The sequence below is a fragment of the Solanum stenotomum genome, chromosome 8, assembly GCF_019186545.1.
Source record: "Solanum stenotomum isolate F172 chromosome 8, ASM1918654v1, whole genome shotgun sequence".
NCBI classification, from domain to species: domain Eukaryota; kingdom Viridiplantae; phylum Streptophyta; class Magnoliopsida; order Solanales; family Solanaceae; genus Solanum; species Solanum stenotomum.
In genome coordinates, this window is record NC_064289.1 from 6236597 (window position 1) to 6251724 (window position 15128).

At 34.6% G+C, this 15128-nt stretch overlaps 1 protein-coding gene across 1 annotated transcript; it reads right to left on the reverse strand.

Moving 5' to 3' along the window:
• Nucleotides 1-260: 260 nt before the first annotated feature.
• LOC125872476 (uncharacterized) lies at nt 261-11783 on the reverse strand. The gene is made up of 7 exons (XM_049553208.1): nt 11257-11783; nt 10088-10323; nt 5233-5923; nt 4188-4533; nt 3919-4013; nt 2733-2927; nt 261-1083 (listed from the first exon to the last, which is right to left on the reverse strand). Exons 1-7 carry the CDS (start codon nt 11437-11439, stop codon nt 331-333), a joined length of 2499 nt encoding a protein of 832 aa, XP_049409165.1. The 5' UTR covers nt 11440-11783; the 3' UTR covers nt 261-330.
• Between the last annotated feature and the right edge of the window lie 3345 nt (nt 11784-15128).

Here is a 15128-nt window from a genome sequence, read left to right on the forward strand (position 1 = left end):
ATTCAGCAGCATAACATGGTAAAATGACAAGAATAATCACTTCAGTTTATACAATCGACGTAAGCTATTTTTTACTTGCAACTCTAAAGATGAACCACCAGACCACGGAAGCTAAGCATAGAGCTTTAAATTTGATTTTTTTTACTTAACAAGGTTGTCAGTTTTACTGCACCTGTGAGACTGAAACATGTGAACCATTGGAGAATTTTGTTAGCGAAGACAGTGAAGCACAAAAGAAACGCCATCAACCAGTAACAAGATACACTGGGGACTTGCCTTGTGCAAATAAATGAATTGGTGATACTATAAAATTTACAATGTTCCTTTATTTCACTGTTGTCCCCTCATTCTCTCAACTAAATTTCTCCCCTTCTCTTCTATGTGACGTGCCCTCTCTTCCAGTTTCTCCCCCATTTTCTTCCCCAAACCAAGCATCCTAGCCCTTCTCCCTAATCTTGTAGACTTTGAATCATCTTCTCCAGTAATTTGATTTTTTTCATCAAGTAGTAACAGTTGTCGAGAAGGTGACTTGCCTTCTATGTTCTCCTCGGTGCTTCTGAGATGAACCTCTTGCTGTTCCTCATGCTTCAACAACGGTGCTCTCAATTCTTTCGAAGGCTGGTTATTTGTGCTAGGCTGTGCTATAGGAACTGATAGGGACGCATGTGGATCCAGTGATTTGCTTTGCAGGGCAGACCATCCAACTTTTTTAGTCTTCCCTTGATTGCTTCCACCATTGCTAGAGGTGCTTCCTGTGTCTGGACTATGCGTAGGAACTGATAATAGTGCATGTGGATCCAATGACTTGCTTTGTTGAGTACTCCATCCTGTTTTTCCTGGAATTTCAGTTTTGCTTTCAGCATTACCATTGGTACCTCCCCTATCAACTTCAGTGACTCGTGTTGCATCCGCAGGTTGGGAGCTGGATGCTTCTTGTCTGTTGGCATTATTTCCTGCACCTTCTCGATTCAGCCATAAAAATGGGGCAACTTGTCGGGGGACCCAGTCATCCTTTTCCGCTAACATGAATGGGATGGATACACTTTCACAGTTTGGAAGTACCAGTGTTTCACGAATAGCACCCTGCATTAGTTATGAAGAATCAGCTTGAGCCTCTGAAGGAAATCTCAGCCGATGGATGACAAAAAGAGAACAATATATTGGAAACGTTGCATACATTGCTCTGTTGAATTTAAAGTAGAATCAAATTCAAGCATCGTATTGTTATAAAACCAATCCATAGGAAGCAGAGACATTGGTGGTTGGGAATGAAACAAGTACAAATAAATTAGTAGCTTATCAAAAAGAAATGATCTAAAAACAAGAACCTGCAAGGCTGGGAGGTTGAAGAATTTCAAAATTTGGTAGAGTTGTTTCACAAACAAAGAACTTCACAGGATAGTCATGATGCATAGAGATGGGGGAGGGGGGAAATGGCGTCATTTCTGTTGTGTCCTATTATGAAAAACTTCTAATCAGCTTTTCCACACATATTTTGAAATGCATCCCTAGGGTATTGAGAAACATGTGTTTTTTTGCATGGCTGGCTGCGAGAGGATGATCTTGATGTCGGAGAATTTGGAGGAAGAAGATTACTTGTATTAGTTATTGTTTCATGTAAAGGCTCAGGGGAAGATGTGAATTACCTCCTTTTACATTGTTGGATAGCGTCTTATTTGTGATGAGAAATTCTGAGATGGTTTAGACTTGAGTGGGTGATGTCGGGTACTAGAAAACAATGTTTAGCATAGCCTTTTGAAGAAGGAAAAGAAGACATGGAGCATGGGACACTCACATGTCGTTGCATTTCTGGCCATTTACGATCATTTAAAGGGACTTATTACTCCTCTTAACACTATGTGGACTGTATGAGGAATAGAACTTCTGATTGAGTTGAGAAAAACTTAGTAGTTTGTACACTTGAGGAATACCATCAACGCGAATACCATCTTTTCCCTTTATTTTCTTTGGCACACGCACGAGTTCTCTTATAGGAAGAAGACTAAAATGGAAGAGAGGAGAAGTGGGCCAGAGGGGGATGGATGACAATGGTGAGTAGAGAGAGAGAGACCACTTTTTTAAAATTTCTTTTACTATGGGACCCAAAATTAGGCCAATCAGGTGACACCACATATTAAACAACTACAGATTTTTTTAATAGGGCATGGACCATTAGTTATTAGGGCAGAAAAGAGCCAAAATAATAGTGGTGAGCGCAAATTTAGTCAAATAGGAAGATAGAAGGTATTTTTATACCAATTCTAATACTTCAGGGGTAGTTTTGGCCCTTTTTTGTAGGAAATATCCACTTATACAGATAAGTGGTTAGATTATTTTAGGAAAGGTACTCTTGGCACCAACTTGTCTGGGGATTGAGACCTAATTGTAAAGAATTGGGATTTTATATGGAAACGGCTCTATTCTAAGTGCTGTTTCCCATTATTTGATATTTAAGACTCAATATTCTAGAAATTTTTGTTCAAGAAGATACCACGCCAGTCTGTTAACCCACTGCTGTCAGTCTCTCACAATAATCACTAGAAACCTTGACCTACTGAAAATGGATTTAAGCTAGCAAATTGTTAGAACTGTTAAAGGTAAACATATTTCAATATTAATCACCCCAATGATAAAAAATTTAAATCATGATTAAGTCCATGTAAAGGGCTTAATGAGAAGAAGAGATGTATAGACACATAATCAAATTGTAGTACAGAAATTATCAATCTGACCTTGAACCGATTGATTAGGAACAAAGAGAGATGCCCACTTGAGATCTTATGCTCCCCAACGGAAGAGTCCAAGTGGATATCTATATCGGGCATCGATGTGAATCCGAACCATATTTGATCTGAAGGTGGTGGCTTTATGTAGAGCCTCATAGTTCCTTGAATGGATGCGATCCTAATCCCCAGAGAGAGTGATACCTGAAGAGTTTAAAGATCCAATGCTAAGAATGCAAAAGAGCTTCTTCCACAATTTGTTACAGTACAGGAAGAATAAGACACTATGTTTCTTCAGTACATGCACCAATAAATTCAAAAGCTTTCGTCAGGCACAATATGATTAAATCACTAATCGTCTGAGTAATACATGCAGTAGCAGAATGCTGCCATATCAGAAGTTCTCATGATTGTATAACGCGTAAATCCTTTATCATTCAGAATCCATTGCTCAACCATAACTCATACCATGTTCTCCTCAGGGCATCCTTGTCTTACCTGTCGTTATCTATTGTTGTAAACTAACGGATACTAAGGTCAACTTAATGACATCAACTATAGTTCCTTCTCTGTAACTAATAAAGAGGTCATTTCAAGTCAACGTCAGAAGAACTGCTGAAGTTTTGCTGTATTTTACACAAAAGTATTCTAGGATGTAAGTTGCATAAACATAGGTTAACCTGTAGATTTTGACTAACCCAAGAGAAGTGAATCACCCAAGTAGACCATTTACAAGGAATCAAGCTAAGAAATTACAAGATCTCCAAGATTTAGCTCAAAGGATCATGTATCATGACTTTAAGCCTTGAGGACTATGAGGGAATTAAACAAGGAAAGCCAAGGCCAATTAAGCTCTTTGAATCCAAGGGATCCTGCGACAAGAACTCTTCTTTAGCTCATTTCCTTTGGAGGACTATTAAGGGATTTTTTGTACTTTTGGCTCTTGGGTTGTCATAACTATAACCATTTTGTTGCATTCTTTCTTTTTAGAAAAATTAGTTTGGAAGAGAAAACCCTTGTGGCAAGATACTAAACTAGATGTTGACAGAAATTGAACCCTTGACATCAAGGTTATGAGCCTTGTGAGATACTAAACTGCTCTACCCTGTACATAAACAAGGATTAGATAAGCACCTCCACCCTATCTGTACAGACCGAACAGCCCATTATATTAAAAAAAATAGTTGTAACCAACCTGTGAGACCTGCTTGGCAACAGAATTAAAGATAGACTTCCACTTAGAAACTTGAGGCAACACATTTGGTGTGCTATGGGAGCTTCTCATCCCATCTGAAAATTCACATAATTAATACACCTTGAAAGCCATCTAAATAGTTTTTCTTTCAGAAATAGTTGACTATTCCCTTTAGATAACTGCACAAATAAACATTAAGCATGCCCAACCAAATTAACATATTTTGATTGCAAAATCCAAAATTTTGAGAACATCATAGGAAATATTACCTTCCTTGGTTTGGTCCATCTTATCAACGTTCACTTCAGAATGCTTTTGTTTTCCAAACTGCTCAACCCCTTCTAGTAAATCATATTTCGCATCATGAATAGCACTGGATTCTGTTTCTGGTTCATCACCTTCAGGTAAATCAAGGTCCTGAACTGCTACCCTCGTCTCGACCTCCAAGATTGCATCACCAGAATACTGAAGATCAATTTCGAAGGCCCAAAACTCATTCATGTCTGAGGGAAGAACCCTCATTGCACGTATATAGGGAGGAAGGTTACCAATATTAACAGAAGTACATGTCACTTCGCCTATGTAGCTAGGAATTCGTATATTTGACAGCGTTCTCTACAAGTAAGAGCACACAGAATCATAAGTCAGTTCGACAAAGAAAATTTCTCTTTAGTTTAATATAATAATGGAAGATGCATAAAATATCACAATGAAACATACATACCTATGAAGCTTCAAATAAAGCATTAAACAAATATCCTGCCATTATAACTTGCAAAGGAACTCCTGCTAGTAGTATTCATATTATTTTCGGTATTTCTATTATTTTGCTATTTCTGGATTTCTCATTCTTAGTTTTCTATTACTACTTGTTGTCTCGTATGCCTCTACTTTCTTACTATCCTGCTGTTGTTACTGCTTATGTCTCCATAAATATTGTGTTTTTGCTTTCCTTGAGCCGAGGGTCTATTGAAAACAATCTCTCTACCTGCCAAGGTAGGGGGTACGGTAGAGTGTAACTCTACCCTCCCAGACCCCACTTGTGGGACTATACTGGGGGAAGAGAAGAAAATCAACCATTCCAGACCCAATTTCTAAAACTGAAAGGTTATAAATATAATGGAACCAAACTCTTTCTTACTCAAACACTTGCAGTTGACAAAACTCAATTGCTAATTTTCCACTTACACTACTAAGTGCAAAAGATGTTCCATTTGCTTCAAAAGCAATAGTTAGAGCAAATTATAATGTCAGTAACCAAAAAGCTTAAATCAAGAAACATATACTAATGGAAAGAGAAAGGAGATTGCAAACCTGAATCCTGGCTTGCAAAGAGGTTTTCATCTGGTCGTTTCCTTTAGCATCAAAAAACAAACGGGATATCAACAAGTTCCAACAAAGAGTTCCTTCATCACCAAAAATTCTCTCATCAGAATCTGCATCAGAAGTAACAGACATTTGACTCCGGCTTCCTGATCCAGCAGATGTTGATGTAGATGAAGGCACTACAACGTCCTTAGTAGAAAAATCAAGAGGTTTTCGTGTTGGAGCCAACTTGACACCTCCACCAGCAAAAGCAAGGTCTTGTAAGGATTGAGCTCTCTCACTTATCTTCCTTTCTTCATGATCTGACGTTGAAATGCTGCTTCCTTTATTTTCTGGAATACTCTTAGAAGCTTTCTTGCCAAGCTTTTTCAGAAATTGCCGAACTTTTGATGAGGAACCATCAAACTTACTTGACTTATCACCTAAATCAGCACTAACACTTGAATGCGGTTTCATAAATGAAGGATAACCTGCATTTAATGACGTCAGGTAATTTTGAAACTCTATATTCAACTTGGCAAACCACTTAAGTTTTACTTGGTCCTCGCAGGAAGCAAGACGAAGGGATTTGCACCATGCTTCTTTCTCCCAACATGTCTCAAGATAAATGTACAGTATTCTACTTCCTTCATATGAAGTTGATGCTCTGCACTCTATTTTGATAGGATATCTTTTCGCCCTGTAAGATTGCAGCAGATAACACCAATTGAAGTTGTAAGTTACTGTTATTACTTCTCTGCCAAACAATTAGACAAGCCACTTACTTAACCGTGTGCTAAATAAAAGAAGATTAACTTCTCTACATAAAAAGTAAATAATATTACCTTCTTTAAAGAAGTCAATTTTTTTCTGAATTGTTTACCTCTTGCATTCTGAATTTTTGTACTCCGAACTTTCACAGATCCCTTGAAAGAATATGGACCATTTCAATTATATAATATATTGTTAAGTTCCACTTATATTTGTAAGGGAATAACTTATTTCTTATATTTTTAGATAAATTTCACTTCATATTTTATTCTTTATATATTGCTTTCTACTGGCTTCTTACAGTACTTAGGGGTCGTTTGGTGTGAAGGATAACGCCAAATAGTCCTGTGATTAAATTATCATGTCACCTAATTTGTTGATTGGTTGGCAAGTCCAGGATAGCTTACCCGAGATTAATAATTAGTATCGGGATAACTTATCCTTCCCTTTGGTTGGGGTATAGCCATATAATAATCTCGGGATAATTTATTCCGGAATAAAGGTAAAATGGCAAAGATATCCCTTTAATCCCTTTTTATACATCGTTTTTCACATTCATGTATATTTACATTATTTTTAATATATACTATATATAATAATATTCACAACCTTTACTACTCCTTATTTTTACGATAATTCTTCATATTTTTCTATTAAAAAATTACACTATATAAATATATTTTTTATTTATGAATTTATTTAACTAATACTTATATTTATTTACATTTTGATTTCTCATAAATCCTCTTTTACTTTAACAAACTAAAGATGAGAATTATATTTTTAAGCTAAACAAGAAGAATTTTTATTTTTAAATACATACTATACCATCGTGGGAATGCATACACAAAAATATTTAAGCTAAATAAGATGAAGTTTTATTTTTAAGAATGAATAACAAAAACTTGCAAAGAAAATATAAAAAGCTAAATAAAGTGAAGGGTATTTTTGTAAACAAACAACTTGTTCTTAGGATTTATCAATGCATTTATTTTGAATACAACAAACCAAACACTCAATAAAAAATCTCAGCATAACTAATCCTAGCATAACTTATCCCATCATTACTAATCGAATCATAACTTGTATTCAAACCAAACGACCCCTTAAAGTACAGTAACACTAGTAGAAAATTGTTTTCCTTTGTAAAGGTGTTTCTGTAACTTGTTTTTAACCTGTTATTGACTTATTTTCACACTTCTCTTTTTCTCTCAGGAAGTCTTAACTCCATTTTCAATTAAAGCCAAACTGATTAACTGTCATATGATGCTTTTACCTATTATTAACTGTTTTTTCACATTGGGTGCCAGTATAAGCAAGCCTGTTCACAGGTCAGCAGAGAGGTCATCTCCATTCTCCTCTTCCTTTGTCTTTGTCTACTGATCACCCTTGACCTTCTTTCCAAACTCATTACCGCCATGAAGGTCACTCAAAGTAACCTACTCAAGCTTCACTTGCCTGGAAAGAGGTTTGCTAGGTCTTTTTTGAAGAGAGAAGGGGAATCACAAAAAAATTTCATACACCTGGGCGTAATTCCATTTATATACACTTTTTTTGACCAAAACTAATATAAATCTTTCCTTCTTTCCAGAATATGTCCAATTTAGTAATTATGAAAGTTTTTGTCATACTATATCATATATTATACAAAAAATTTAACTAGTTTGTCCTAAAGACGAAGGGAACAAAATCAAGCTATAATATTAGAATGAGGTTTGCTCTTGATCCCACAAGTTCCAGTATCAACCATGAACGATAAAGATTGTAATAATAGCACAAAGTCTAATCAGGATATGTCAGGAGGTTCACTCACTTTTTATGCCAAAAGAAAAAGAGTGAGACTTGCACAGGTGTTGCAAGTCACATCTAAATCCTAGACAAAAAGCAATGGAAGACAAAAAAGAAAGAAGTACAGAAAATTGCATAGCATTGTTCCATTATGTTACCTTTAGCTCCAAAGTGAGCAACAAAGTGCTTCTTTATATAATGAACAAGCACCACAAATGAGCTAACGATCTAATTGACACCCACCAATCTATGGTGAATATGACAACGCCTAGCAAGTAAAGTTAAAAGTTAATCTGCTCTCATGGTCAACCACCTATGAAAAACGAAATTCAACATTGTCCAGAAAAAAATGATTGTCCAAGTTTGATTAAGAGTATAGGTAAAACTCAACTAGAAGTAAGAAGACTACTTTCTTGCAGCCCAACATATCAGGGAAATCCATTAGACTTTACTCTTTCTGCATATATTTCTCCGGGAACATTACCAAATCATACACAGAAGTCCATGCATTAAACAAATGAAAGCAGCCTATGGTCAGTCACATGAGTCACCGGTATTTGATTAAGAGCAATAACAATAAAGTCAGACTTTTAAGAAGTCAAGGACGATGCCAGTTTCAGTTGAATTTCAAAATGTGGGTGGAAAGAAGTAGGGGTCTTTATCCAAATAGCCGAGCGGATTTACTGTTTACTTTTCCTAGCCGGTAGACATAGATAACACACTGATTTTACACATAATAAATGACAAATACATATATTGTACAACTGCCGGTTATTTATAGTTAAAGAGGTTGGATGGATGGGTCTTTAGGTTAATTCTTCAAAAAAGTAAATGTTGAAACACTAACTCATCATTTTCTACCACAAGGAACAGAATTCAATCTCAAGTCTTCGTCCCGAAAATCTCAATTCCATTAGTCATCTTCTTGAATACCATGGTAGATTATACCACATTGCGCACCATTAGATATTGTACCTCACTAAATCAGCCAGCCAATGAATGTATCATGTAATCTCAATTTGCCGTGCAAAGTATGATGTATGACGTGTCAAGTGATACTTAGTTACTTACCATAAACAAAAAAAGTATAAAAACAAAACATTACCCTCAAATAGGAATCTTAAACCTAATTATGCTACTACTTTTTCTTTTCCTCTAGCTCGTGTTTGTTACAGCAAATGTTGGTGGAGATTAAGTGCATCAACCAAAAAAAGAGAGAGTGAGAGGAATCAACCATTAGAGCATTGATTTTGGTGCATAATGCAAGTCAGACTTCCATCTTCAACCTAATTCAAGATTTTCTAGGAAAAGTAGAATCTATTATGGGCACCAAGAGAGATCTGTTTTACAGTTGCCTTAGCGGCAATAATTTATCCATCAACTTCTTGATAATAGAGAAAATGGGTATTTGGGGTTTTATCTTTTGTCTACTTCTTCTAAAATTAATTTTAGCTTTCTTATTTAAAAAACTCTGCAGTTGTCCCAAAATCACACAACCAGAATTTGAACATCAAAGTAATGACAAGTACTATAATGAAAATTTTATACTTTTAAAACCGAGCAGCAAGTGACCTACTTTCACCCAATGACACTACAGAGATACATGTAGGCAAATTTATGGAAACCAGCTTCCAACAACCAGATTATGTCATACTCAGACTAAGAAGAATATTTTGGCTCATCTTTATATCTATTCTAGCTTTCCTGCTGCCAGCAATCCAGCACACAGATTTAGAACATAGCACACAATTCAACTACTTCCGCATACTTCTTTTAAAGAATTTTAGCTTGCTTATTTTACGATAAAATCCGCAGATGCCCTAAATCTCAACCAGGGATTGAAGTTGAACTTCATATATGGAAAATCCAAAAATAAAATAAAATACTTTAGCTAAACATAGCAGCAAATGATCAACCTATTTCCACTCTATGAAACTACAAAATACATGTAGGCACATATGCGTGCTTCAGCTAGCATTCAACCACCAGATCAATTCAGACTTGACTAAGAAGAATGCTTTGTACTCATATTTATGTCTGCCCTACTTTTATACCACCAGCACCACATGACAAAGGACATAGCCTATAACTCAATTGCAGCTAGAGACTAGATAGCTCTTTCCAGATCTGATGCCTCCAAAACTATATTCATAAAATTGTTAGAAGAGGACTAGGAGTGCCATATCTTGCCAATGATTTTATATTTGAAACCGACGACTCAAACCAACTTACACGACCAGAAAAAAATACAGTTTGGCAGTTCAACAAAAATCACTTCAAAATATAATAGTACTTCCAAACTTACCATTTTCTAGTGGACAAGCTTGAGGCTGAAACAGCTGCTATTATGCAGCCTTTCAGTGGAATTTCTACATGGGAACCATCTGCCTCTGTTAGTACGAGATGATGATCCTTGATTTGGGCAAATTTCTGAGTAGGTGTAACCTCTAAGATCTCCTTCTTGCTTTTTTGCTGCGTCACGGCTTTGTCCACAGGAAGAGCCTTTGGTATTCTTTCAGATTCTAGAACCCAGACTATCCCCTGGGAAGCAGACGCAGAACATAAGCAACAAGACAGTAAGTTGAAACTGATCAAGTCCATTTATGAAAATGTGAAAGGAACTTGAATTGAAAAACAAATTTGATGCACAATGTGAGCTTGTGAGCAATTATCAGTTATCTCTGAGAACACTTATCTCTTAACAAAATTATGAAAAAGATACAGTGTTAATGAGATATTATTATAACATTATATTATTTTAAAAACAAAATATCTTTTAAGGTAATAATATCCTAAAAAGGCTGAAAAAGAAGTTAGCCCAGATACCACAGTTATAAAAAAGCCTGACACTTCTATTTTTTAACAATGGCTTAACACACTATTCTCTTGTTAGGCCAAGCACGTGGAACTGCCTTCCTTAATAATGGGCAGTGGTGAGACTTGAAACCAAAACTTCTACCTGTTCTAATACTATGTAGAAATTATTGAACTGAACACATTTTTTATTCAATGTAACAAGTTTACACTGAAGGTTACGGATGCAAATCAATAGCCTTAAGTCTCGTGTAATACATTAAAAAAAATACTCTACATAGACCAGACTCAAAACACATCTAATCTAATCTCTACATTCAAATGTTCAAATTACATTCTATCAATGTCCCCAAATAGACTACAATAGGTCAATATCCACGCGCACACACACACACGGTCTCAAAGAATCACATAAACTCTCGTTATTCCAAAATGTCAGCACTTTCCATCTCCCGAAATTTCAACCTAAATTGCATACCAACACTTCAAAATGCCCTTATTCACTACTTAGATATGGGAAAATTGCCAATATACTTCTAATGTAGATTTCCAAATCATAATTTTACAAAAGGAATAACTTAATCGAGTTAATTTAGCTGTCCTATAAATCAATCAGTCAAATTGAACAGCATAAACATTAAGCTAAGTAAACGGACATACCTGCTTCAGGTACAACGAGAAATCGAAATCCCCAGTAGACGATAGCGACCCGTCCGGTTTTGCTTTATCCACTTCACGAGCAACTCTACGGTTCAACCAGCGTATCAAAAACACCACGCCCACTGCTTCCACTGCAATAACCGTTAAAGCTCCTAGAACAAACACTATAAATAGTAGCAACATCCTTCTCTTTCTCCTAAAATTTGCCCAACAAGCTCAAAAATTACCAGTAACAAGCTTCGCTTATCACAAATCCATCATTTTGGCTACATAAATCTTCGGATCCTTTCACTCTTTTGACCAATTTCAACACGATGAAGAAAGGATTCGAGAGAAATAGAGGAGAAAATAGGTTACACTTGTTATGGAAACCGCCGTTTAACTAGTTAAACGAAATTCTGGGGAATAAAGTACTAATATAAGCATGGTTCAAGTAAAGTTGATGACCAAATTCTGACCAACGCGTTAGTAGATTTTTTGAATTTCTTTAAGAAATCAAGTTGAAGTATGGCACACGTATCTGCCAATTTTCGTGGCACAGTTTTTCTTTTAGTGGGCCTAAAAAATAGTGGGATTTATACTATTGTAGCTACTATGGCTTATCTGAAGGTTCCAAAAATAAATAAATAATAATTTTACATCATAAATATTTAAAACATTATTTGTAATTATTTTTTAATTTTGTGTCAAGTCTGACACATAAATTAAAATGGATAAGCAATATTTTCTTTAAATTGTCTACTTTTTGAATATTGGTGTGGTCCATGCTGGTTCTATTGGCCTCCTCACTCACTCCTATCATTATTCCATCATTCTTACCTGTCCTTGCCCAAATCAGGAAAATAAACGGGTAACGTGCACCTGAAAATGACATGGGGTGCCCTATTTTGGCAGCACCATTTAATTGGTATTGGCGTTGTGTTTTATTTTGCATAATAAATATTTAGTACTCAATATATATATATATATATATATGAGAACCTTATGCCCGCTTACGTGGCGCCATCACAAATCAAAATTTAATTTTAATTTATTTATTTACAAAATTAGTCTTTCCTTTCATGAAAAGTTGTGATTTTTATGAAAAATTGAGACTTTAATGAAAATTTGCGACTTTAATGAAGAGTTGTGACTTTTATGAAAGGTTGTGACCTTCCCGAAGGGTTGCAACTTTTCCAAATAGTTGTGACATTTCCAATAAGGCACAATAAACATTTGTTCACACTACCCTTTGTTGTCTATAAATAGAGGGATTTCCTCTCATTTTAAAATAACGAAAATTCTGAACTTCTTCTTCTTTTTCTTCTTCTTCTGCACAACTAATATTCGTGTACTTTGCTCCCGTTGAGTGCCTCACTGACACTAGTTCTTATGTTACCGATCCTAGTATGTATTTTTACAGTTATTACTTTATGCTAATGTTATTAAGGATAAATGATAAAATGTTATAATTTTCATTNCCCTTTGTTGTCTTTAAATAGAGGGATTTCCTCTCATTTTAAAATAACGAAAATTCTGAACTTCTTCTTCTTCTTCTGCACAATTAATATTCGTGTATTTTGCTCCCGTTGAGTGCTTCACTGACACCATTGCTTATGTTACTGATCCTGTATTTTTACAGTCATTACTTTATGCTAATGTTATTAAGGATAAATGATAAAATGTTATAATTTTCATTTTTCTTTACATTAATAATGTTCGTTATCACGTAATCTTGTATGTAAGATAACATAGTGTTTTGGTTTTAATGACTGATAGGTTTTAAGTATTATTTTATAAATTTCGTGATATTAAATTTTCGCGCAAGGCGCGGGTAATTCTACTAGTATCATATATAAAAGGCACCATAGGCCCGCCTACGTGGCGCCACCACAACCAGGATTGCCTTTTAATTTATTTATTTTCAAAATTAGTCTTCCCTTTCATGAAAAATTGTGACTTTTATGAAAACGACTTTTACGAAGAGTTGTGACTTTTACGAAGAGTTGCGACTTTTATGAAGAGTTGCGTCTTTTATGAAAAGTTATGACTTTTATGAAAGGTTGCGACTTTTCCAAAGAGTTGTGACCTTTCCGATAAGGCACAATAAACATTTATTCACACTACCCTTTGTTGTCTATAAATAGAGGAATTTTCTCTCATTTTAAAACAACGAAAATTCTGAACTTCTTCTTCTTCTGCACAATTAAGTATTCGTGTACTTTGCTCCTGTTGAGTGGCTCACTGACACTATTGTTTTTGTATCAATACACTGGTGAATATAATCGTTCTATCCTGAGAGAATCTATTCCTTTAAACCTCGGGTACTAGAGGGGAATAATTTCTTTAAGGGGACAATGTGCATTCAGTGGACTCAATTTTTTCCTTTTTGTTTCATTCTATTGTTACAGATCTTGGTACGTTTTTTACAGTCATTAATTTATGCTTATGTTATTAATTGTTGTTTTTAGTACATGTTTTAAACATTGTTGTTTATGTTTATGCTTTTGATCATTATGTTGAATTAAAGATATGTTAATCAAGAGTTTGATGTAATCATTAGACTATTGGTGTCATGTAGATTACAATTCTTAAACTAGTAAAATAAATTACTTTGATCTCTATAGAGTTTTCAGTGGCTAAAAGATCCATGGGATGTCCAAGAAGGGACATTTGAGTGTTCAGAAGTTATGGTGGTTCCACACTACCTTGGCGTTTCAGTTATTCAACTCTCTATCTTATCGAGACATTTAATCGATTGGTGACATCCAAAAATAAAAGGAATGTAGTGGGATGGTAAGTATTGTACTCAACCTGAATCAAAAGTTTGGGGTTCAAATGTTGGATTGGAGTCAATGAATTACCCCTCAAAGTAGGATGAATCCATATTAATCAAATATTAAAGAAATAATTATCTCCTTATAAACATTAGATTAAAAGTCGCGAAAATAAATAAAGTTTTAACCATATTGATCGAAACATAAACAACAAAATATGCCTTTTGGCTATCAAAGTAGTGTCATCGACTGCGAATGATTTTGAATAAGGGACTTGCCAAGACATCATTTAGTCCAAATTATTTGAGCGACATTATTTCATTGAACAACAAGCTAAGAGATGTGTTTTTAAATATTAATTAACTTATCAAGTGCACAACTAATTATATAAGATGTATAATATTAAGATTCTGTATGTAGAGGCTTTGAATAGGAGAAAAACTCTCGCAATTGATGAATAAAATGTTTGTACCACTTTTTTAAAATACAAATATAGACAATGAAACAATTACATATCTTTTCTAAAGACTTAAGTGATGAATAACTACANATAATATTAAGATTCTGTATGTAGACGCCTTGAATAGGAAAAAAACTCTCACAATTGATGAATAAAATGTTTGTACCACTTTTTAAAAATACAAATATAGACAATGAAACAATTACATATATTTTCTAAAGACTTAAGTGATGAATAATTATAGTAAAATGAAGAATTAATAACAAAATGCATAAGAATCAAATCTTTTTGGTTTTAAGATTAAAAAAATATTTTATTTCATCTTTGGATAAAATATTCTTGACAATTTATCGTAGGGTTGTACCCACTCGAAAACACTTATATTATCAAATGTTCAGAAGTAGATTATTGACGTAGTTCATTACCGCTCGAAGCGCGGGCAATTTACCTAGTTTCAGATAAAGGGGTCTATTTTGAAAAAAAAAAAACACTTGTTTTATTTTCAGATATACATGATTAAAATTCTAAGCAATTTTTACTTGCATTAGTCATATATGGAAAAAAAAATTAAAATGTTAAATGAAATTGTTAGGTTTATAATTGTTTTGACAAATTGATGATTGAGATTTTTCTTTATGATATATGTAACTTATGTT

Coding starts and splice junctions, on each gene's coding strand:
- LOC125872476 (XM_049553208.1), bottom strand. CDS start 11,439: ATGTTGCTACTATTTATAGTGTTTGTTCTAGGAGCTTTAACGGTTATT. Junction 5,924..10,087: donor AGCTTGTCCACTAGAAAATG/GTAAGTTTGGAA, acceptor GCAATCTTACAG/GGCGAAAAGATATCCTATCA. Junction 1,084..2,732: donor TCCTAATCAATCGGTTCAAG/GTCAGATTGATA, acceptor TAACTAATGCAG/GGTGCTATTCGTGAAACACT.